Source organism: Simochromis diagramma, unplaced genomic scaffold, assembly GCF_900408965.1.
Source record: "Simochromis diagramma unplaced genomic scaffold, fSimDia1.1 OVJJ01000676.1, whole genome shotgun sequence".
Lineage (NCBI taxonomy): Eukaryota > Metazoa > Chordata > Actinopteri > Cichliformes > Cichlidae > Simochromis > Simochromis diagramma.
This window is the reverse complement of record NW_024387466.1, coordinates 1,726,109-1,748,986: the sequence shown is the minus strand read 5'-3', so window position 1 is coordinate 1,748,986 and position 22,878 is coordinate 1,726,109. Positions and strand designations below refer to the sequence as shown.

The 22,878-nt window shown below is 38.8% G+C and overlaps 1 protein-coding gene across 5 annotated transcripts in view; it reads right to left on the bottom strand.

Annotated features, from left to right (window-relative positions):
* Positions 1 to 22,878, bottom strand: part of LOC120723293 (roundabout homolog 1-like) — a 94,863-nt gene that overhangs the window by 60,322 nt on the left and 11,663 nt on the right. For all 5 annotated transcript variants that reach the window (XM_040014661.1, XM_040014663.1, XM_040014662.1 and 2 more), the window contains one exon: positions 7,152 to 7,478. In XM_040014661.1, coding sequence (XP_039870595.1) covers positions 7,152 to 7,478 — 327 coding nt within the window. The remainder of the gene's footprint in view (positions 1 to 7,151; positions 7,479 to 22,878) is intronic.

Here is a 22,878-nt window from a genome sequence, read left to right as displayed (position 1 = left end):
TTGAAGTCAACACTGATCATCGGCCTCATTATAGCACATTTGTTTATAGTGTGCTTCAGTAATGATGTTTAAAATATAACATTTGTTCAGTATTTGTTTCAAACTATATGTAATTTACTTTATAGTAAGACCAGCCCAGTTTACTGTGGCGAAAGTGATATTTATTTTCATCACCTAAATAAATAACTGCAAATGTATTTAGCCAATTCTGATTTTATGAATTTACCAAACCTATATTCAGAATCTTGTATCTTGGCAACAGGGACCTAAGAAAATAATTACATAATTAATATAATATTCTGAAATGGTATAAACTAGCTTAATCATCTTAAATCACTGTTTGATTGTGCAAAAACTAATTAATGTTTCCTATTTCAGATGAGCAATGATGGCTATAATACCAGAGAAGCTACGTGCCTTTGAAGCAAAAGCTAAGCGTTTTACTCTAATGGCGTCCCAATTTTACTTTGTTAAGCAAAACGCGAACGGCGCTGAAAGGATCTGTTTTTCTAAACTGTATCGCTTCAAAGACGGTTAATAACAAACAATACACGCTGAGATGAATTTCCCAGCAATTTGGCTGTCTGGTATTTATTCACAACATATAAGATTTGATTGTGTTTGGCAGGAATAAAATAAAAATGCCCGCCTCTAGTAGATCGCATTAGAATTTTGATGTGCTTAATGATAGTCCAAAAAGTTGGCATTTAATTCACAAACACTAACAAACAATCATCAAACCACAATTACGCAGCCCGCCATCTGGGAGAGTGTTCATTTTTCATTTTAATGGCCTGAAGGGACTGTCAGAGTTGTGCATAGAGTTATTTCTTTATTTATTTCAACACAACAACACCCAACTTTCAGCAGCTGATACGATGAGACACAAAGTGAAAAAAAGGCAAAACGTTTGGCACCTGAGGGTGTTAGCATTAACCCTGAGCACACATAAGACTGGTGGGTGCTGGTGACTGTGGTGTGACAGATAGAGGATGGATAATGCTAATATCTTAGCAAGTGCACAGACATCACTCTTCTGTTGGTGACAGCGGGATTACTACGACACGCTGCAAGCACTTAATATTTTCACAGTGACAGTTTCACAAGCAAAATGGCACAGCAGACGCATCATAATTTATGTCCGTAAATGGTTTGTCAGAAGTTTTTACTTGATGATGGGGTTTTTGTTGTTAATTGATTCACTTATTAGATGCACTGCTACAGTTAAGCATGTTAATGCTGCTTCTTGTGCAAAGTTACAAATCAGCAAAGGGGTGAGCATAAAAGGCATATGACATCAGAGCAACCTGACACAACGAGCGCAGGGTTTTATTGGAAATAGATAAAATCAGGTTGTATTACTGCTCTAAGGATGCAACAAAATCCAACCACCAAGAAAGTTCTTTGTTTAGAGCGTGAAAGGCGAGGGGAGGATTTATTGTCAGGGGAAATGGGACAAGCCAAACAGTATCTAACAGGCAACAATTAGAGCAGAATACATTAATTAAATGCAAAATGCTGCCTAGCATGATTTAATGGGCGGAGAAGAAATGAAGAGATGCAAGGCAAACGAGGGAGAGATGCGCTAATATATATTTTATGCCACTCATATATGGGCACACAGAAGCAAACTCTACACAAAAATCATTCAAAAATCATATCATGACTACAATACACAATATGCCACGTAAAACTGGGTTCCTACAGTGAACCTAAATGACATATGTGTGATCATATATAAAAGTAGATTCATCAGTTTTGTTTTTTCTTTCTGCTGGTTTAAACACACACACATGCATACACAGAGACACACACACATACACACAATATTCTTTTGTTTAGAGAAACTATATGGAAAGCAAGATGGTTGCAATTAATGTTGTCATTCAGTAATCACCCAGAGTGTAAAAATGTGAAGGTCAGTCTTTTCCTCTATCATGACGCTCCAACTGTTGTTTCGGTTAGCATGCATACATATACAGCCCAATTCTCATAAAATATACACACAGACACAGACTAAGGGCTAGCTTTTGCGTCATGATTATATGGCCACACACCCAGGAGCCATATGGTCTTTGTCAGAGGCTCTTGAGTACTTTACTTCCCTTCTCCTTTCACCAAGCCTTTGCAAGCCAAACAAAGTCTTTCCCTACGTCCTGACAGTCTGGTACAAACTTGGCTCTTGGAAAAGCTCAGCTGAGGGGAATAGAGCAACTAAAACTGTTTAGACAATACTTGAAGAGCACTCGCCCCCAGTCTCCAGACTGTAAACACAAACCAGCTGTCCCTGGAGTGTGATACTTATTCACTGACTGATCTAACCATAGGCCAACAGGGAGGGAATAAGGGAGCGGAACACAGGATCAGGAACGAGAGGATAGCACAGCTTCCACAGACTGTCACAGGCAATTAGAAATAAATACTGATATGTGGCTCTGTGGCTGTGAATTGAAGACCATTCACAACGTGTCGGTGGTTGTCTTTAAAACAACATCGCTTCCCGTCCATATGGAGCGAAAATGACAGCGTTCCTGTGATATACCACTCTACTGCCACTTAAAGTCTCTTACTCCATTTATCCAGAGTGACTGGAGACAGGATGTTGTCAGCGGCAGTGACAGCCATCTGAAGTAAAGAGACATCATTTAAGGGATAGGGGCAGTCAGAGGGGGACAAGCACTCTAAGAAGCCACCTCTCTGTCTTTGCTGCCTTGTGTATCTCCTGAACCTGCTCAGTTTTAGCACAAGATTTCAACCACAGAGAAAAGACATGGTCCCATCACAAGCTGCCAATCTGACAGGCTGACTGGGGTAAGCATATCTCATTGTCCATGTCAAAGAGAATAATACAGTGGACATGTCTATTAATGTAACGCATTTGTGTAATTAGTACTTCATATGGCTTCCACTGACTTCCCAGCTACAACTCTCTAGAGTGTGGCCACAAGCCAACAGTGGCTCAGAAATATTTTCTGTGGCCCAGCAACCCTCCAATTCATCAGCAATTTATGTCACACTATAATAATTATCAGTGACTGAGACCAAAAGGATATTCTACTCAGTTTCAGCTTCTTTGGTATAACTGTCACAGTAGACTACACCTAGCTAATACCACCATTTGGGTCCCATTTATATTGAGCATTAAAGCAGATTTTCACATCCAGTATTACATTATAATATTATATTAGTGATACTATGCATACTTATTACATATTTACTACAGTTTTCCATAGTCTGTCTTTCTAACAAAAATAGAGTACATTACAATATTGAGTGTGTCCTATCAGTAGGTGTTAATTAATATATTAATATAAAAAATAACAAGATAAAATATTAACAATAATAGATCAAAAATAGTTTCTTGAGTTACAGCATACTGAAAAAAAGGGTTATGAAATGCTCCCTAATTTCAGCTCGCTTCCTGTAAACTGTCAAGTTATGACAAGTGGTATGCTTCAATATAGACTCATGAAGTCAAAATAACAGGGTTGCAACATCTGCTGGTGAGCAGGGGACACATGGTTCTGTAGAGCACATCTGTTAATAGTATGAATAATGTATTAGTTCATATACCAATAAATTGTATATACAAACAGAGAAATCTTGTGGGACGCTCTAATTGCATGACGAGTCTCGATTCTGTATGGATGTCTTTCCCTGTGGCTCATTACTTCATCACTGCAGTGTTGCTGCTTAACCTTCAGCCCTGCAATGAGCCTCACTTTCCTCTAGCAAATGACAATGTCCAATTTCATTAAGAATAACATTTATTTTTCTCTCTTACTGAACCTAAAACTGTTATACTACCCAATAACCTTTGGAGTGCACAAGCTGTGACTTTGCCTTCACCTCAATAAAGCTCTCCATGATTGAATCAAGTGGCTGAGGTCAACAGGACATATGTTCATTTCCCAGGGTCCACTAGGGTCCCTGCGGGCACAAAAAAATATGCTGAGTGTCTTCAGTGACATTTATTGGATACGAACTAAGTTAGATTTTTTCCCCTTTTTTCTAATTTCATCTCTTTCACTTTTAGAGAGGATTCCTCTACACAGTGCGTGCACGAGAGTGTGTATGCCTGTGCTCATGCATGTGCGGATGTTGTGCATGCTTACAAAGTATTTCAACCCTGTGGTCATGCTTCAGGCACCAGCACATAGTACATCTGTCACTGTCTCTACAACTTCACCTCAATTTTCTGCAAACAAGTTCCACTTCTGTGCCTTGAAGGACAGATACTTCTTCCTCCGTGTCTTCTGTTCCAGTCTGTCTCTGTCACTCCTTTCCTGCTCCCATCACTTTACATCTGTCAGCCTCCAACAGCCTTTTGTCAGCCGTCTCAAAGCTTTTCATCATCTTCCCCCGATGTTAGTTAAATTGTAACAGCAGCAGAAATGGTTTTAATACAGTAAATTCACTTGGAATTGAGTTGAGGTTTTAGTAAGTTATTATTTCCCACTGTAGCGCTCACATTTTCTTTGTCGCTAAGAGATGAAAAAAAGCTAAATCTCTCTGTGGGATTCTTGTCCGTGTACTCCAGCAATCTCCAATCACAGTACAAAAACATATTCAAAAAACATATATTATATAAAGTGGCAGCATAACAATGACGGCCATCTTAATTGACTATGACCTCTTTAATGATTTTGGGGGACATTAGTAAAAAAGAATATTATATTATATGTTATAGCAAATAACTATTGTCATGTGTTCATAAAGAAAAACCTCATTTGACCTGAGTTAATTTTTGATGCAAAGTGCATGCCATCATGTGATTGCCATCAAGTCCTCCCAGGTGTGGGACATATATATGGCAACCTGTAAATGCTTAAATAAATATGCTGCAATCTCATTTATATATTGTGTTGTATGCATGAATCCATGCTGTACTGATGCCTTTCACCACCTGCTTCATTCTTCCAGCTAATGTGTTTATTCTCAATAGGTTTTCTTTTATTATATCATTTTTTTTTTCTTTTTAACCAGCACAGTTTGTGTCTCACTACACAGACTGCAGATAGCAAACACAATGCACAGTGGTGTGAACGTTTATTGTATCTAACTATAATTTTGTGTGTGCACTTGCTCTGTTAGCAGGGTAAGGACATTTCTGCACATGCTAGTGAATGAACCCCATTGTCTTTTTTTTTTTTTTTATGAAAGACCTTGTTTATTTAAACTATACAATGTTAAACCACTTCCTGCACATATTACAGCATCCAGGCAGTAAAGGTGCCTGTCACCTGACCTACCACCCACAGAAAACATTTAGCCCCCTGATAAACAAAGAAAAATGATAAAGGATGCCCTCAGTGGCCGAGCAGATAAAAGCCTTTATCAAGCAAGACTGAGAAAACATTTTTCTTACAAACTACAACACGTGACCATCGTAGTTGCTGAGCACTTACACGGTGTTGCGGGCTTCAAATTCAAACATTTGATGTTGAAACTGTGCATATAGTATTTTAATTAAATACAGCATTGAAAAAAATTCCCAATCACTGTATTTCATTTTTAACTGCATCTCGCAGAGCACCGCAACTTTTTAGAAACAGCTGAATTTTAAAGAGAAACTGTAACACATCCACTGCCACCTTTTTGAAAGCATCTCCTTCAAACAAAGCAACCCTACACCATTACTATTACCCTAAAGAGGCTGAACAAATTACTTCACACACTTTTGACAGAGTAAGGTCAGTCCCCTTTTTAACACTCCCCAGCTCCTCACCTCTCTCTTCTAAACACCTTAACTCAGCAGCATTTGCCAGAGGGCATTTTGTTTTACCATGTAGCCCCAGGGTGACCCATGAATCCGTGTGACCTCTGAAGGATAAAGCCGGGAGACATAATTCATCCAGGCAGCTTCAACAAGTCCTCTCTGTGTTCCCCCTCGACCTTAAAACCTGGCAGTAAATTTAGTGAACTACAAGTAATAAACTCTCTCCCTGGAGGGCTGAGCTTCTCAAGGTAGGAGCGCTGATCTAGCACTACCATGATAGCATTTGACCAACTCTTTCATTATAATTCAAAAGGTGAACCAGATACTGGAGGGGTATTATTATTCGAAAACCTTGATGTCTGCCCATGAGATTGAGTCTGGGTAGCGCACTGCAAAGCTGACGCAGCTGAGCAGAACTGGGGATTGACAGTAAAAGATGGGGAGCTCTGAAGTGTGTGAGGGCACGGTCGTGGTTATTAACCCTTGTCACCAGCGCTTTCAGGCCATTATTTACTCCTGTTTCATTCACACTAATCCTGGTATTTCTTACAAAAAATGCCTAAAAGACTGTCGGTGTATGTGCACACCCTGTTCTGACGCTCGCAAGTCCTGACCTTTTGCTCTTTGGCCTCTTCTACTTCAGATGGTCCATTCCAACAGTCAAGATAACACATAAACACACACGTATGATTGGTTGCATGCAAGCAGATGGATTCCTGCCTGTGACATAGTGCAGTAAAGGGACTGTTTAACTGGCAATTCCCCATGCTGGCTGTTTTCAGAGCCATGATTCAGCAAGTTGAGGTTGTCACCTGTTGGGAATACACAGCTGACACCTGTCTGAATTTCCTTTATGGTCTCTCAACAACAAGTTAGGAATGAAAGTTACAAAATAAAAAGAAGATTGGAACTGCATGATGCTTTTCATGTATAATCAGATGCATGAAAGTGGTTAAGTTGGAAGGTGCCAAAAAAAAAACCCAAAACTTAAATAAACACTCATTTTAGTACAAATAATTGAATAACTTTAATCATGTAGATTATCGTAAGGTTATATGGAGGAAATAGTGAGCAAATGAGAAGAAGCTACTTGCTTTCTTTTAAAGTAGATATTAAATTTGCTGCTATCACCGTCTTTGGAAAATTTAATTAAAATGTTTATAAAAGCTTAGGTGATTAAAATCTGGCTGTGTGGGTAATGGACCTGGGTATTAGATGGAACTTTTGAATTCTTGATCAAACACTTACAGATATGAGACATACTTTGGTGTTGTTTGACTGATTCCACTGATCCTGTTTGTAAGATGCAGTGTCTGATATATAAAACCCTCCTGGTGTTTTGCATCTTTTTTCTTTAATGGCATTGCCAAGACACCAACAACAACAAAAAAACTCAACAAAAAAAACCACACACATATTAAAAGGAACTTACTGGCTACTTCCAGAGAAGCATTGTGACTGATCGCCTGGCCCAGATAGTTTCGGGCCACACACACGTAGCTGCCATCGTCTGGCTTGCTCCGTCGTCCATGGACGATACGCAGGAAGAAGAGGGACCCACTGGGAAGCAGCATACGGTGGGAACGGGGATTTTCCCGATCCGTCTCAACACGCTCCCCATCTTTGTACCATTCCACCGTAGGCGGCGGACGGCCCTCTGCCTTACAGTTGAGAGTGGCTGGCTCCCCTTTGGACACAATGAGGTCAGAAGGGTGTTCCACAATGCGGGGAGGGAAGTCTTCCTGGCGAAGACGAGACCCTAGAGATGAAGAATGGCACAAGATTTCAGGCATAGCATTTATTAGAAATTAAGCTACATATAGATACATGTTAGCCGAACACAAAAACACCCCAACAACGAGCCACAGTGAAATATAACAGATAATCCTTCCACTCAATAAAGAGTGGTGGTAATCAAAACAGCAGCAGTTCTAAAGGAATTAGACATGGCACATTATTATTGATGTGTAAGTGCCTTCATTAAGCAATAATCCAGTCTGACAGTGTAATTACCACACGAACACATCCCCTCTCATACTACACATCCCTCCCCATAATATGTTTTGTTCTTGTTTAGTAGTTTGGAACCCCACGAGGCAGTGTAAATTAAAAAGAAAAGAAAAAGATGATGACACGCAAAATCCTCAGGAAGTAATATCTTTGAAAGCATGTCTAGCCTTCAAATGTGTATTTATAAGACGTAAGTATTCACAGCTTTTAAGAAAATCTTTTAAGCTGAACTATAATAGGATTACGGCATTATCTGTGGTTCCACTGAACACTGGGATGTAGATTTTTGCGTTTATTGTGCTAGTTTAAATATTTAGCCTATTTAACTGTAGTAAGACTGCACTTCAGTTAAAACTGAAACGAGTGGCAGAAAGATCTCCAATAAGTATACTTTATAAATGACCCAGGGAATTTATAGTTTCCAAAATATTTTCGTGTTACCTCTATGGAGCTTCTGTGGTATTTTTTGCAGCTGCCTGTTCTGAATGCCTGTCCTCAGGATAAACCATCACTTTCTCCCCAACCTATTCAGTTGCATATATATTTTTACACACATTTATTTATGATACGTGCTGAAGCCAATTTCGCCATCGCCTCAGAAATTGTTCAACAAACCAAGATGAAATGAGAAATCTGCAGCCACACCTACACAAAACGCCCACAAAACCACCTCTAATCCATGAAATACTGTGGAGATGTCAGTCATACTGGTCTTTAAAAGAAACCATGCAAGAATGAATCCCAGTGAAGCAGAGGACAAAGAAAAACCTCCCTAATGAGAGAGCCAGGTACACAACTCCAATGCCTCTGTACATCTTACATTCTATTCATCTCTTTCCAACCCCCATCACACTGAAGCACACACACTAGCACACTACCAACAGCTCTGCAAACAGACCATTACTCATTTTCTGTCCTCCGTCCCTCCTGTATTTTCTGAATCTTGGGTGGACTCTGCAAGACTGCCACAGGTGTTATTGTTTTCCAGAATTAGTTTAGATTACCTGTAACCCTAACACAAAATGCACAACTAGGTGTGTGCAAAGGCGGTAGCATCGCGCAATAGAAGAGGGAGGACATAAATGGCCATTTTGCAACTGCTGTTTACCCGTTCTATGACTGTGGAAACACTTCTGTTCTTTCCTGCTGTTTCTAACAGTACTTTATACAGCCTTCAGTCGGTCTTGCATTAATGTACCAATGGCCCTGTAAAGCTGATAATCACACTGTGCCAGAGAGTGATGAGCTCCTACACTCCCGCTGCAACCAATAAATCCCACACAGACAAGTGTTTACTCAGATAGATAACACCTTGTGAAATGGGTGAGAATGTGATCTACTGGGTAGTGTGGTGCAGTTCTGGTGTTTGTATAAAACTGAATTTTCTCAGGAAGAAAAGAAAATAGTACATAGAATAAACCCCCTACTACACAGTACACAAACTGATAAGAACAAAAAAGTGAGGATTGTGCAGGCTTATCATTAAAACTGAAAGATATGCTGGAATTTGTATGTTTTGCATCCACAATACTCCATAATTCATTGACAGTAGCCGATTGACTAAATGGATGAAGACAGCTGAGATAAGTCCTCCCACTCCATGAATTTTACATTTTTTTATTACCTTTCACCAAATCATTTCCTCTGTCTACTGGTCATTTTTTTCTGTCAAATGATTGATCTAACTAATACGTGTTAATGAATGCAAAATTTAGCAAAAGTTGATTTCTACATAAAACAGATAATTACACATGTAAAGGAAAAAATTATCCTCAGAATCAAGCAGGAGCTCCACAGCAGTTTCTTATTTAACAAGAACACCTTGGCATGGCGGAAAAGTAGCCTGAAGGCATGTAGCAATGATACAAATCTGTTTAAACAGATGCCTGAAAATGAATGCGCTGAATTTTTAAGCATGGAGCATGATTTTGGCCATCTGAGTGGGCTTTTGCTGCAAGCTGGCAATCACATGGACAGATACAGAGGAAGACATTGCTCAAAATGCAGTCTTAAAACTATTGCTTCTGTGTCTGAAAATGATGTATCGCTTTCAGTATCTTTTAAAAAAGCTCCTGTTGTCCTAAAGAGATCAGTGCACGCAACACAGAGCTAAAGTCCAGTTATCTCTTGGAAAAGGTATAACAGACAGCCAATAGCTAAGTCACGCTAGAATGACAATAGTACAGCAACACTCTTTGCAACTAGGAAATATTGGTGGTTTTTCAGTGATTGCACTCAGTGACAAATTATAAGTAGCTGCAGTGGTCAAGCCTCCAGGCAATCACTTTCAATTGCAAGGTGACTGCACAGGTCGTCTGGTGGGAGGCAACTCATCTCCAGAAAGTTGTTTTTGGACTCAGGCTAACTGCGATCAGATTGTCAAAGGTTTACAAATAACAGCCGTCTAATTTTTAAATGCACACAGATGCAGACAAGATGTTGCAATCAACTTGAGTCAGTCTGAACTTATGAGTAAAACTTGTCTGTGACATGTCTCTTTGCAGTATGGGGCTCAACCTGTTGTCAACTGGTTGTATTCTGGTTACCTACTGTCATTTTGCAGTTAAATCGCCATCCTGCAGCACCAAAGTCACTTTGAAGATGGCACTAATTGCAAGTGGCCTAGTCTAACAACTATTTCAGAGACAAGGAGATTGCAGGTTGACTGCATACAATTGCAGTAACTCACTAATGTGCTGTGATCTTCGACTACTGTTTTCCCTAGTACGACTGTAGCACAAACTGGAAGCCTTGAAACACTGACTGTAGACTGACTGAGTCTAAATGATCAGAGGGCTTTCACAAGGTTCACAGTACAGTCACATGCAATCAATAGTGATCAAATTGGAATCAACTGGAAAATTTTCCCCACCAAGGGACCATTTGGAACCACTGTACAAGTTACAAAACCCATTTAACTATCCTTTTTTTTCTTTTGCTGCTGGGATTTCTGCCTACAAAATGATGGTTACAATGTTGAAGCAATGCTAGTTAGTCTCCAACACTTGTGGTGTTTTGAGCAGTTGCTTGGTAATGATATATATGATACTACGTTTATATGTTGGCCATGACAATGTTAATATCGCATTGTTTATCGGTGGTAAAACATTTGTTGTTAATGTGAATTTCTGTTTCATGTAACCTTTGTGTGTGTGTGAAGATGGCCATTTTCACTTGTACTATCCCAAATAAACTGCATTTAATTGCCAGCTTGACCCCATTCAATCACAAACCCTCCATCTTATATATGAAGGAATATTAGGGCAACATTAAGAAAACAAAAACCTTTTTGAGAATAAAGTCAGAATTTCCAGATTAAAGTCGAAATTTCGCAGTAATATTGCTTTGTTTTTTTTTAACGTGGTCCTAATAATCTGTCATATTTACACCTTTCCCACTAGTAAAATGTAAATGCTACGCCTTAACATTGAGAATGGTAAGCTGTAGCACTTACACCTTACCATTCTGAGCATCTTAGATGAGCATGTACATGTTAACATCTTAAGGTTTATTTATGCATTTTTACATACTGCGCCAAATCGCAAGAGTCCCCTCGAGGGGCTTTATATTGTAAAGTAAAGGACCAACAATAATACAATATAATAATTTAAAGCAGTGGTTGATGGAAGTAAGAAATGGATCTGATGTACTTGATTAAATGTAGGTGAATCAGTAAGCTTCTGAGGATTCATCCTCTGGACACCATTAACATTTGCACTTAAGATGTGCACTGAAATTGCTAGAGCTCCGAGGGGGGGGGGGGGGGAGTAAATTGGGTAAGTAACTCTCCAGTAGCACAGCCTGTGAAGGTAGCAGCACAGAGCAGCATCTCTAATGCATCATTCTGATCCCACAATTGAAGCTGGAAACAATGCTGCTTGAATGAAGAAGATGCTTAAAAAGCTCTGAATCATAGAGAAAAAAGATGTTTAGCAATCTTAACCACTACAAAGAAAAGCAAAACACATTCTGCAGCTTTTCAAACCAAATATTTAAAAACAGAAAAGGCAATCCCACCAATACTGCTGTGGGCAAAAACTGTAAATATTTAATCTGAGTGCAATTTTACACACTGTCTAGACATTTAAACCAGTATCAGAACAATACAAACAAGGCAGCCAGTGTGGCCTTCGGTCCCTGCTCACAACACACATGCTGTTTTCCTTGTTCTTAATTGTGTTGGGCTGATGCCTAGGGGTCCACAGAAGTCCCTGAGCTCCTTGGCATTACTGAAAGGCAATATCAGCCTGCCACAAGTGGCCCCCAAAAAGACCAGGCTTTATCTGCAAAGGGCCAGCAGCCAGCAGACAATCAGTATGCAAAAACATGCACAAAGGTGCACAATGGAGTGCACACGCACACAACAAAGGTCATTTGTAGCACCTATGAACCTAAAAATCTCTTTTTCCCTTCTTTTTTTTAGTTAGTCGTTCCTGAGGCAGTGCTGTTGTCTTGTACAGATGTCTGTGTAGTTTTGTTTCAGACAGTGAAGAAAAGAGGTGAATAGTGCATCTCTCTGGAGAATTAAATGCAGTAGAAAGTCAAACTATATTTGGATAACAAGGCTGGTATTTTGTATGCCATTCAAATTCTGAATATGTAAGGGAGAAAAGAATGCAAGGGGGGGATATATAATAGGAGGAAAAAAGATGTAATAATAGGGGAAGAGGGGCCTTTAAAATAACAAATCATAAGCACTGAGATTGTAATAACACAATGGGAATGTAATTTAGCACAATGTTGGTGGTCTTAGGTAGCCCACCCCAGTGTCATCTACTGTAGAATAATGTATGGATTTATGGCGCATGAAAGGGGTGTATGACAGTTTGGAAACAAGTCAAAGAAACATATCAAATAGCAGAACCAAATGAGCACACATGCTAACACACATTTCTGGACCCTCACTTGTAGTCTTGGGTTACAGTTTTCACCTCTGGTTCACATTCAGTCTCAAAATCTTGTTCTTCAGTCTTAAGATGTGCTTCTTAGACAATGTGCATAATTGTCTCTTTGTGGTTTGTCCAAACAAGCAAGTACTAGAAAAGCACCAAGTGTAGGATGCTGGAGACTTAGCGGCTTCCTCCTACCTTGTTGCTGGCAGCTGTATGACACGATCATACAGCTGCCAGCAGCAGAAAGAGTAACGCTGACGCCAAGACTACCAGAGTCTCTTGTGGTGGTAAATCTCTACCTCCAGTACAATGGAATTACCTGTGCTTGAATGGCAATGCCATTTTGGAAAAGCAGGACTCAGAGACAGCTAATAAAGGCAGGCAGATTTTTTTTGTGAGGCTTAAGAGTGTGCAATAAGTGGAACAGCTACATCTTGTTAAGGCAGTCCCTTTGTTTCAGTGTGGAAAAAGTCATTTAGCTTTCTTTTTTCGTGAGCCTTGGGCTAGATCGTGGATCAAAGTCCACACATTTAATGGAGAGGCAGAGATTTCCAGAAGCTTCTAAATTCGGTACTTGTGCATCAAATGACAGCGCATGTTTGAACAGACAGCTTCTCAGGGCAGAGTTTAAGGAAAGGGATTGAAACAAGACAGATTTAAAGGCCAAAAGAGCATCTGAGAGACCGCCATGACAAGTCACGCTGATAACCAAATGACCACCATAGTATCAACGAGCACTGCTGGAGCACAATAAAACTAACTGAACTTGGTAAAATGCCTGAAGATGTTTTGAGTTTTAGGTAGCAGCCAAAGGAGAAAAGGTGATATTTTTAAATTGAGGAGCCAGAAAGTGCCACATGAAAGTTGTTACTTCCACCTTTGGCCAGACATCTACATACACCTCAGTTTAAAAAAAAATAGTGGCTTCAGTATGAAATGACTTCTGCCTGGATAAGAAATGAGTGCTTCACAGACTTAACTAAGAGCACCAAGGTATTAGTGTGACAAGATGATAGTATGCAAGTGTTTGCTCTGCATCGCTGCACCACCTTGTGTATTTTAACCACATCTTATTATACTAAAATGTCAGCATAACACCTAACAAATCCACTTCTCTAAGGCCATGATCTCACTAATGTGGATTCAGCTTTATATCAAAAGGGACTGCAAGAGAGACCAGAGGCTTGTTTCACATAACTGTATAGTACTAAAGGTTACATGGACACAAAAGGTAAAATCCTGCACGGTGTAATAGTGATTTTAAAAGCAGCCCACACGGTCACTTACTATTAATTTTCTCCAATCTTGAATCATAATTATCACAAAAGGGGAGCTCGTAAATGTCGCATCTGCCCTCGTTACTTTAACAATTGATCAGTGTGAATGTCAAATGAGGAATATTCATATTATTTAACTTGTCATTTATAAAACTTGAAAGAAAGGGAAATATGATTAAACTACCAATCAAAGATGAGGCCTTGTGCTAAGGCTTTTAGGAAGGTTGATGTGCTATTGTTTAATGGCTCCGAGTTCTCACAAGAATACTGGCTTTAATAAGGCCACAGAAGTACATCATAGAGTGAAAAGTCTCATAAACAGATTAGGTTTTATTTTTCTACAATAACGATAATGTTTTTCGGGGAAATATACAAGTGTTTTTTCTTGACGAACGTCAGAAGAGAAGCTTCACCTCTTATGTCTGTTCATTAAAAAGCTACAGCCTGGAGGTAACGTGATCTGAGCTTCTACTATAGCATATAACCCCCCATCAAACCACAACTCATTTTTACAGTTTTTACATTTTTTTTTACAGTTTCCTGTTTCCAGTCTTTATGCTGAGGTAAGCTAACCATGTCGTGCTAGTGGCTTCATATTAAAGATGTGAGAGTTGCAACCATATTCTCAGCTCACTCTTGGTAGGAAATGCACTTCCCAAACTGTCAAGCAATCAGGCTACGCATCTGTGGTAGAGACATATAACAAAGATTCGCACATACTCATTTGTTAAGTAAAACAGAAAGACGCAATGAATGCCAGACATTCCTTCTCAGGCTGTATAAACTACAATTAAGTGGAGCAGTTCAACACTGTCATTCACACAAGAATGCAGGAAAAGGAATGTGAGTGTGTTTTTGTGCCTGTGTGCGGCCAGGACAAGGTGTCTACAACCGCACTTTGTCTCATATTTTGCTGAAACATTTGATTTTGAATTGCATTTGTACATATGGTTATAATTACTGGGAAGTTATGATCAACTTTGGTTGCAATGCTGTAAATTAGGGTTTCTTTCTTCGCTTCCTACAACACAATGCGCAGTGAGGCAGTCTCCAGGGAGGACAGTCAAGGTCATGGACAAGATAACACCTCCCAACTGCAGCACCCAGATGTTCGGGGCAAGATATGAGCAGAGTGGAAATAGGCTTACCACAGGCCTAAAATTAGATTTAATGAAAATCTGGACTAAAGGCGTTTTCATTTTTCATTTATTTTTAAAATTATTCTGAGATTAATATTTAATGATTACATTCACAATTAAATGAATACCAAATTCCAACCAACCACCATTCCTTGCCTGTCCAATTAATCATTTGCATTCAATGAGATTATGAAAGTGCTTTGCCAAAGTCAACCATAGGGGAACCTCCATGAAAAATATTTATAAGAACATTGTTAATGAAAAACTTCAAGCACTTTCCCCAAGCTTCACATGTGTGGTTTAAATAAGCTGACAAAGGTAAAGAGCTTAAGGCTAAAGATATCTAGAGCTCAACCAGCAGCCTCAGTGTGAATGATTGTATAAGCAGTGAAAAAACAAAAGCAGGTACAAGAAAATTCTCGAGACAAGTCACAAAAGAGAAAAGGGTGATGTAAGCAACTGACATTTCTTTTGTTAAACATATAAATCTGTAAACAATCTGTTGCACCTCCTTTTGTTTGGTAAGATAAAATATGTCAGATAAAGGTGGGAGTACGGCAACTCATTTTGAGTTATTTATTCACACTGACATCATGTCGCTATCGCCAGGCGCCGTTTCTGCAGGTCGTGCACCTCTCGATTTTTGTAACCCGGCCTTGTTGTGCTGCCGCCACCACAGCTGGGTTGAAGACACAAGTGTACAATCATCTTGCTTTTTACTGCCGTTTTAATGACACATCAGTACAGAAGCTCCCCGATTCACCGGTTACACAGAGGGAGATGTTGCAACAGTTTGAAAAGAAAACTCTGCAATCCCTTTGCTTTTGACTTTTCCTCCTATATCAGCACTAATGTTGGGTTTAATCTGAGTTGCAACACCTATCATTCAGGAAAATACTGCAGCAACTACCTGCACCATAACGTTGGGCATAAATGGATGTATGATGATGTTAATGGCGGGGCACAAAGCGAGCAATGCGGCAGGTATGCTGGTGCCTATAAGGGAAAAAAATCTATCCAAACCTACCTGGCTCTGTGTGAAAAAGTAATTGAAGACACAATTAAACCTAATCACTAGTTGTGCCACACTTGGCAACAAGAACTGTAATCAAGTTTTTGCAATAACTGGCATTGAGTCTTTCAAATCATTGCAGAGAATTTTGGCCCACTTTTCTTTGCAGAATCCAGCCACATTGGAGGGTTTGAACATAAATGGCATGTTTAAGGTCACAAGAAAGCACCTCAATTGGATTTAAGTCCAGACAATGACTTTTAACCCTTTCCAGACTGATCTTTGTCAATGACTTTTTTTCTCAGCTGTTTCTTTAGATCGTGGCACGAAATGTTGCTTTTTGAGATCTTTCAGCCTACTTCACTTTGTCAGACAGGTTGTATTTAAGTGATTCAGCAGGTCTGGAAGTAATCAGGCCTGGGTGTGGCTAGTAACACTGAGCCTTTAAAAAAAAATCTAGTGAATTACAATTGATTTTAGGTTTTTTGGAAAAAAAAAAAAAAGCTAAGAAATCAGAAAGGGGGGAAATATTTTCTCACTGCACTGCATAGAAAAAGGTGTTCTGTTTTTCTTTGAGCCAGAAATGACCAGGTTTGGACAAGAAGGTGGAGTACTAATTAATGAGCAGACACTAGCTAGCTTGATTCTTTCAGGCACATCCCTTCAGCTATTATGAACAGCTACTATAAAGGGGAATATTAGATCACAGACAGGCTGTACCAGCTGTAAATGTGTCTGTTTCTGCTGTAAATGTGATCTTTAAATAAAATCTGTTAGCAGCGGCTTGCAGTCTGACATGGACATTTGAGAAGCTGCAGTTTTTGACACTTGTGTGTTTATAGGCTTAATTTTTGAGCCCTGGAGGTTGCTGTTTGGTTAAACCATACCCATCTTCTAAATTTTAAAGCTTCTGTGCTGTTTCTGGACTGCATCTTGAAGATTCTACCAAACTTAAAGCATCTATTCATAGACTGACAGACATCCTCTCCAAACAGCTGCAAAAGTGCTTTAAGCCTTTGTTGTACTAGTTTCTACTATAGTAGAGTGGGCAGTACCACATTTTGTCACACTTATACACATACAGACTCGCATAGTGAAAACAAAACCCAGACAGGCTCTTATGGCTGGTAAATAAAAGAGAGAGGAAAAAAAAAACACTTCGGGTTGCCATCTGTTAAATGCTCACTGGGAAGGTAACACACAATAAAGTCCCCTGGGCATACTCGAACCAGAACATTGCTGGTACATGATAATCATCTGAGCCAAGTAGGTCACCAGGACACATTAACTGCAGGATAAATCCATCAACCTGTCTATAACTCACATAAGGGGGCAAACATATTGCACGTGTCTTATGTCCCTGCAGAGAGAAAGAATCAGATAACTTTTTTCCCCTTTTGTATTAGTCCATTCATTCATTGCCGTTCAGCTTATTCTAATGCTGTTTAAAAGTAAAGTCTGCTGTGTGAAATATTGTCAATAGATTCTACATGTTTGGCTTTTTATGTGCTGACCATATTGTTTATTCCTGCACCATATGCTAAGGTGAGATGATTTCAGTCGTTTATCTCCGGTACACTACTGCCTGGAAAGGCCAGTAGCCCATCTGAGAGGCTTATTCTCACTCCATTAAATGTTCACTGGAAAGTAAAGTGGCTGTACAGGCCATTGATTATCACTCAAGCAGAGCCCGAGAGCAAAACCTCCCATGAATAGAGAGACAGTGAATTGGCAAAAAGGTCATTTGTTATGATTACAGGAAACACACACACACACACACACACACACACACACACACACACACACACACACACATTTGTATATCTGTAATGAATTATTACACATTTAGATTTTTTAATGAAATGCATTATTTAAAGTTTTTAAGTGTGTCTTATCATTTCACTAGCTGAAGCTACAGTGTAGTCTACAGTCTTAGTATAATCAGTTAAACTGAGTACACCAGACCACCTGTAGTCTATGTTTTTTCCTTCCCTGTGCCCTTAGAGACTTGAAACTTAAAAAATAAATGTTTTATTTAAATAAAACATTTTCTCCTAAACTAAATAAATCAATACTTTAATGTCCCATTAGGCTCATGCTGCGCTATTGCATGTCACATGTGCATGACCTACATTTATTTTTGGTCCTAATTGTGCCCCTGGTAGTGACAGCCCAGATGTGAACTAACTGTCACACTGTGAGGGGAGCCAGACTTTGCCCAAAGCACTAAATTCAACTACAAAACTGAAGCACTATAATAGAAGTCTTTCTCATTGGCAAAATCCCATTTCATGCACAAACACATACTGTACACACGCTATTTATGCCATGTCATAATATTAATGGACACGCATACAATTAAACCCCCAAATAAGCTTGCAATTTCCTCCAAACCCTTCTTTCTTAAAGTCTCAAATTCTGTCTCTATAATGAAGACGCAGAACACGATGCCACAGTCATGGATTGTACAGATAGTTACAGCAAACATAAGATCTTATTAAGACAGTTATTATAGTTTTATAGCTCAATCAATTTCACCTGCTGTGCAATAAGCCCCAAATGTAGACATATACCTGATATACAGTATACACTTCATTGCCATAATAATAAGAGAAATAAGAACAGTAATAAAAATAATGTCTTGGATTTTTTTTCAGGTGTTTTGGGGCATTTCTGTACATTTTAAATAGTAACATTTGGTGTGAAGTTAAAAAAAAATCCATAAAAATAGCCATAAAAAATAATACAGAAATTTCCTTCATGCTATATTGTTCTGTATTTTTTGGATTTCTCTTTTCTAGTGCTGCTCTTAGCATTGCAGATAGATTACATTGACACATATTCTACATTTTAGACAATGTTTATGTTTTTATTCTTGCCAAGAATTATATTAAGATCAATTCTGTTCTCACCTGTGTCTGCTACAGGCAGATTATTAGTATAACTTAAATACTGAAAGGGGAATCTTTGACTAAAGACAAGGAAATCCATCCACAAGCATCTCTGACGTTTACCAATTAACACATTAAGATTGTTAATAGTCTTCTTAATCTTAATTACTGGAAAGAAACTAAATGAGCACATTTCTTAAAATGGGCTCATTTCCTGCACATTAAGACATTAAAAATGGGTTGCGCTCTCAGTTTGCAAAGCACATTGCACTTTCTTATGATACTAACAGCCTGTTATCTTAGCTGGCTGACACCTGTTGGACTTATTCGTGCTACTTGTGGAACAAAGAAAAGGGAAATAAATATCTTCTGATTGCTTAACTCATCAGACCTTCAGGGAATCTGGTTTTTCAGACGTCCTTTGGTTCCTTGTAATGAGGAAACTCTCTGAAAGCTGGTTTTAACAAGTACTGAAGAAATGAAGCGTGGCATGTTACTTTTTACCCACAAATCAGCAGGTTCACCTGGAAATGCTTATGCAGCAGTGTATATGACATTTAAATGTAATTTTGTCTTTTCTCAAAACAGTTTCAAATCTTAGGTCTGAACATTTTAAAAACACCAACTGGTGTTTCACACATTGGCAGCGTTCATGCCGAGGAACCACATGTAAATCTTATCAAAACACAGCTGCCGCTTCTGCTGCTGCTGGTGGTGCTATATTACCACCATAAAAACACATTCCTCATTTGAAATATTAGGCCTTAGTGGACTTGCGATGCAAAATGCAGTTTTAATCCAATTGAATCTGGGTTTGTTTTTTTATCTTTCTTTAAAAAAATGTAGTATTTCCCACCATTTGTAAAACTGCTTAAAATAAATCATATAATAACAAATGGTGGTAATGCTATTTATTCAAACTGATTATGGGAGTTTGACTTCCCAGTGTCACACATAAAGCATGAAGCAGTAATGCAGTAACATACAAGTGGCAAGAAAGCACAGCAGTGAGAGAATGAGAGCTGGCTTCTGGAAGTCTATAATGTGCTGACCATTATTTCTTTATTTTTAACAATCCTGTCAGTCACTTCCACTCCACAGATATCATTCTTTTCACTCTATATCTGCTATTTGAAAGACTAAAGCACTGATAAGTTCAGGTTTTTGTTTTGTTGTTTTGTTTTTTTTTACTTCTGTAAAAGATAAAAGCTTACCATAGGAGAGGCCAATAGATTTTTTCAGGGTGATTACTCATGTGGCAGCAATTTGAGAATTTATCTGTGTGAACAGCTTTTTATTTGGCTCCATTTGCAATGGTGCTGTAGATCGCACGTGTTGGCACAGGCTCTTAGGTTGATTGTTGACGCATAAGCCCAGCTTTTGGGTTTGCTTTTGGATTCTTTGAAGGGTAATGATCCAATAACCTCTTTATGCTTTTGCGGTTATCAAAAAAAGGTGTTACTGAGGTAAAATGCTTCTTTGTGTGTTGTACAAACTTGTGTTAAGAGTTAACACGTTGTTTTCAGTTTCAGAAATAATGATGTAATGAGCTGCTTACAAAAGATTGTATTGACACAATGTAAACGCAGTTGATTTGTGGAAAATAAAACCAAATCTGGCTACAGTTGTCATTTGATCAAGTTCATGACAAAGTAGCTGTTTGAAGTCAGCAAAACACCGCAGGTTTGGTTTTTTTGTGTGGATTGGAATTAAATATGGTGTAAATCTGCTCTTTTAGCTCTCATTGCATTGGGAAATCAAACACAACCTCTGTGAGATGAATGAGCAACTGAACTTTCTTTTTATCTCTGTTTTCATACAGATTCTGAACACGGGTTAATTAACGTATTTCACAACACCGTGACCAAAGCCTGCCGATGCCATCCCTGTCAACATTTGTTCCTTTCGTTCTCTCTCATTAACCTGAGCCATTTTCTAATTGGATGAGACACTGGCCGGTGGCGTATCGTATCACTCAGCAAGCCTCAGTTTCACAGACTATCAAAAAATGGCCGGCAGGCACAGTGAAGCCCAGCACTGCTAGAGAGAAAATTGAATCTAGTAAGCAGGCAAAGCCCGGCTTTATTACAATATTAGTTTCAGCCTTATTTACACAAAGTCTAGAGCTGAATTCAAAGATGGAAAATTCTTGATGAGAGCAGGCAAAAAATAAAAAGAGTTCTTTTTCTTGTGGAGTGGCTGAAAAAATGATAGAAAATGAAGAAAATGGTTATTCAATTAAAATGGTTATTATTCAGCGATAGCAGTGAAAGATAAACTGAATACAATGTGCATCATACTTTTGTAACATGTGTGTTTGATGCTTTTACAGCATGCTAAATTAGCTGTCAGATGCTCATATCCCTCTATTAAAAAAACAAAAAACACCAAACATGACTGACGTCAACATTTTGCATGAATATATATTTATATTTCCTAACTTTACCAAAGTTATAGGTTTTAAAGTTAAGAATACTTTGAATCTTTACACACAGAGTCCACATGTCCATCCATATGGTGACTAACACATAGGGCACATATTTTCCACTGTCTTCACAAGCTAATGAGAGTTAATATCAAAACACTTGAGATGCTTTCACCTGCACCAACCTCTGTCTAATGACGGGAATATTGGGTACAGTTTTTGGCTTTGAGGTTCTGTTCGTCTGTTCGAGACTGTTGCGTTTCATCTCAGCGTCTGAATTTGACTGACATAAAATTCTAATATATTATTAGCACCCAGTGGCTCGGTTCCATATACTTGAGAAGTTGACACCACACCATCTGTCACTATCCTGGTGTCTGAAAATATCCAGTGTGATGAAAAGCTCCTCTTAACTTTTCTTCTAAAACATGTTTGGAATATATTCAAATATGAAACTCCTTCAGTCTTTTTGTTATTATACTTCAACATGCAAAACAACGTACTGTTTATAGAGTGATTAATTCACAATATATTGTGAAATTTTCTTTTTTTGAGGCGGGATTCCTAAAGTAGATCACACTAAAAAGTCACTTTCATATGAAAGTGCAATATCCTCTGTTTCTCAGCAAGATTTATCTACTGCTCATCAAACACTCTGCTTCCACAAACGTCCACATAAATGAAGTGTACTAACTCAGACTGCAAAAAAAAATGCCACTTAGGCTAATGTATATCCTGTAAGTTGCATGTTAAATTTAAATTATGTATTAACAAATAGATGCCAGTTAATATTTCCTTAGAATGTTTTACAGTCAAGCATCGCTTTCCCAACACTTTTCCCAACAGACTACCCATGCACTACCCAGGAACAACAAAACCCTTTCCCACCCCAATGCTGACAAAAAATCCTAAAGGAAACACTGATCCAAAGCACAGTGTTTCAAGTGCTAACTAATAATAGGTGCCCTAATTAAAAGAAATTTATGCACGTTTCGGGCTCTTCGGTGGGAGATGCTCTGGTGGGAAACAGTTCTTTATGCTGAAGTCTTCACATAGAGAGCTTTGAAGCTTGTCAGTAATGACGGGGAGAGACAGGAGACAAATAAAGGTGAAAGATGAGAAGGATTGAGGAAATGGGTAATGTGCATTACTGATGGGGTCTATCGCAATCCTCAGCCATTTTCTTTGGTAGCCTGTGTTACTGTATAGGTTTAACAGTCAGAGGTAGCCTAATAGATATGTAAGAGAATATATGTGGTTTTCCACGTATGTCTGAGCTTTACGATGGAACGACTTCTAAAGACCTATCAAACAGAATATTGACTCTATTGATTACTGGTATGCCTGGATGGAAAGGAGATAACTCAGAGAGGTCACTTCAAGAAGTATCTCTGAGGTCATGTTACTCTGACCCTTTCAAATCCAAACCCTGGAAGAATAGATAATTACATTTTAAAGTATTGCCACCATTATAGCACTCCAATCACTGCTAGCACCAATGGGAAATGGGTCC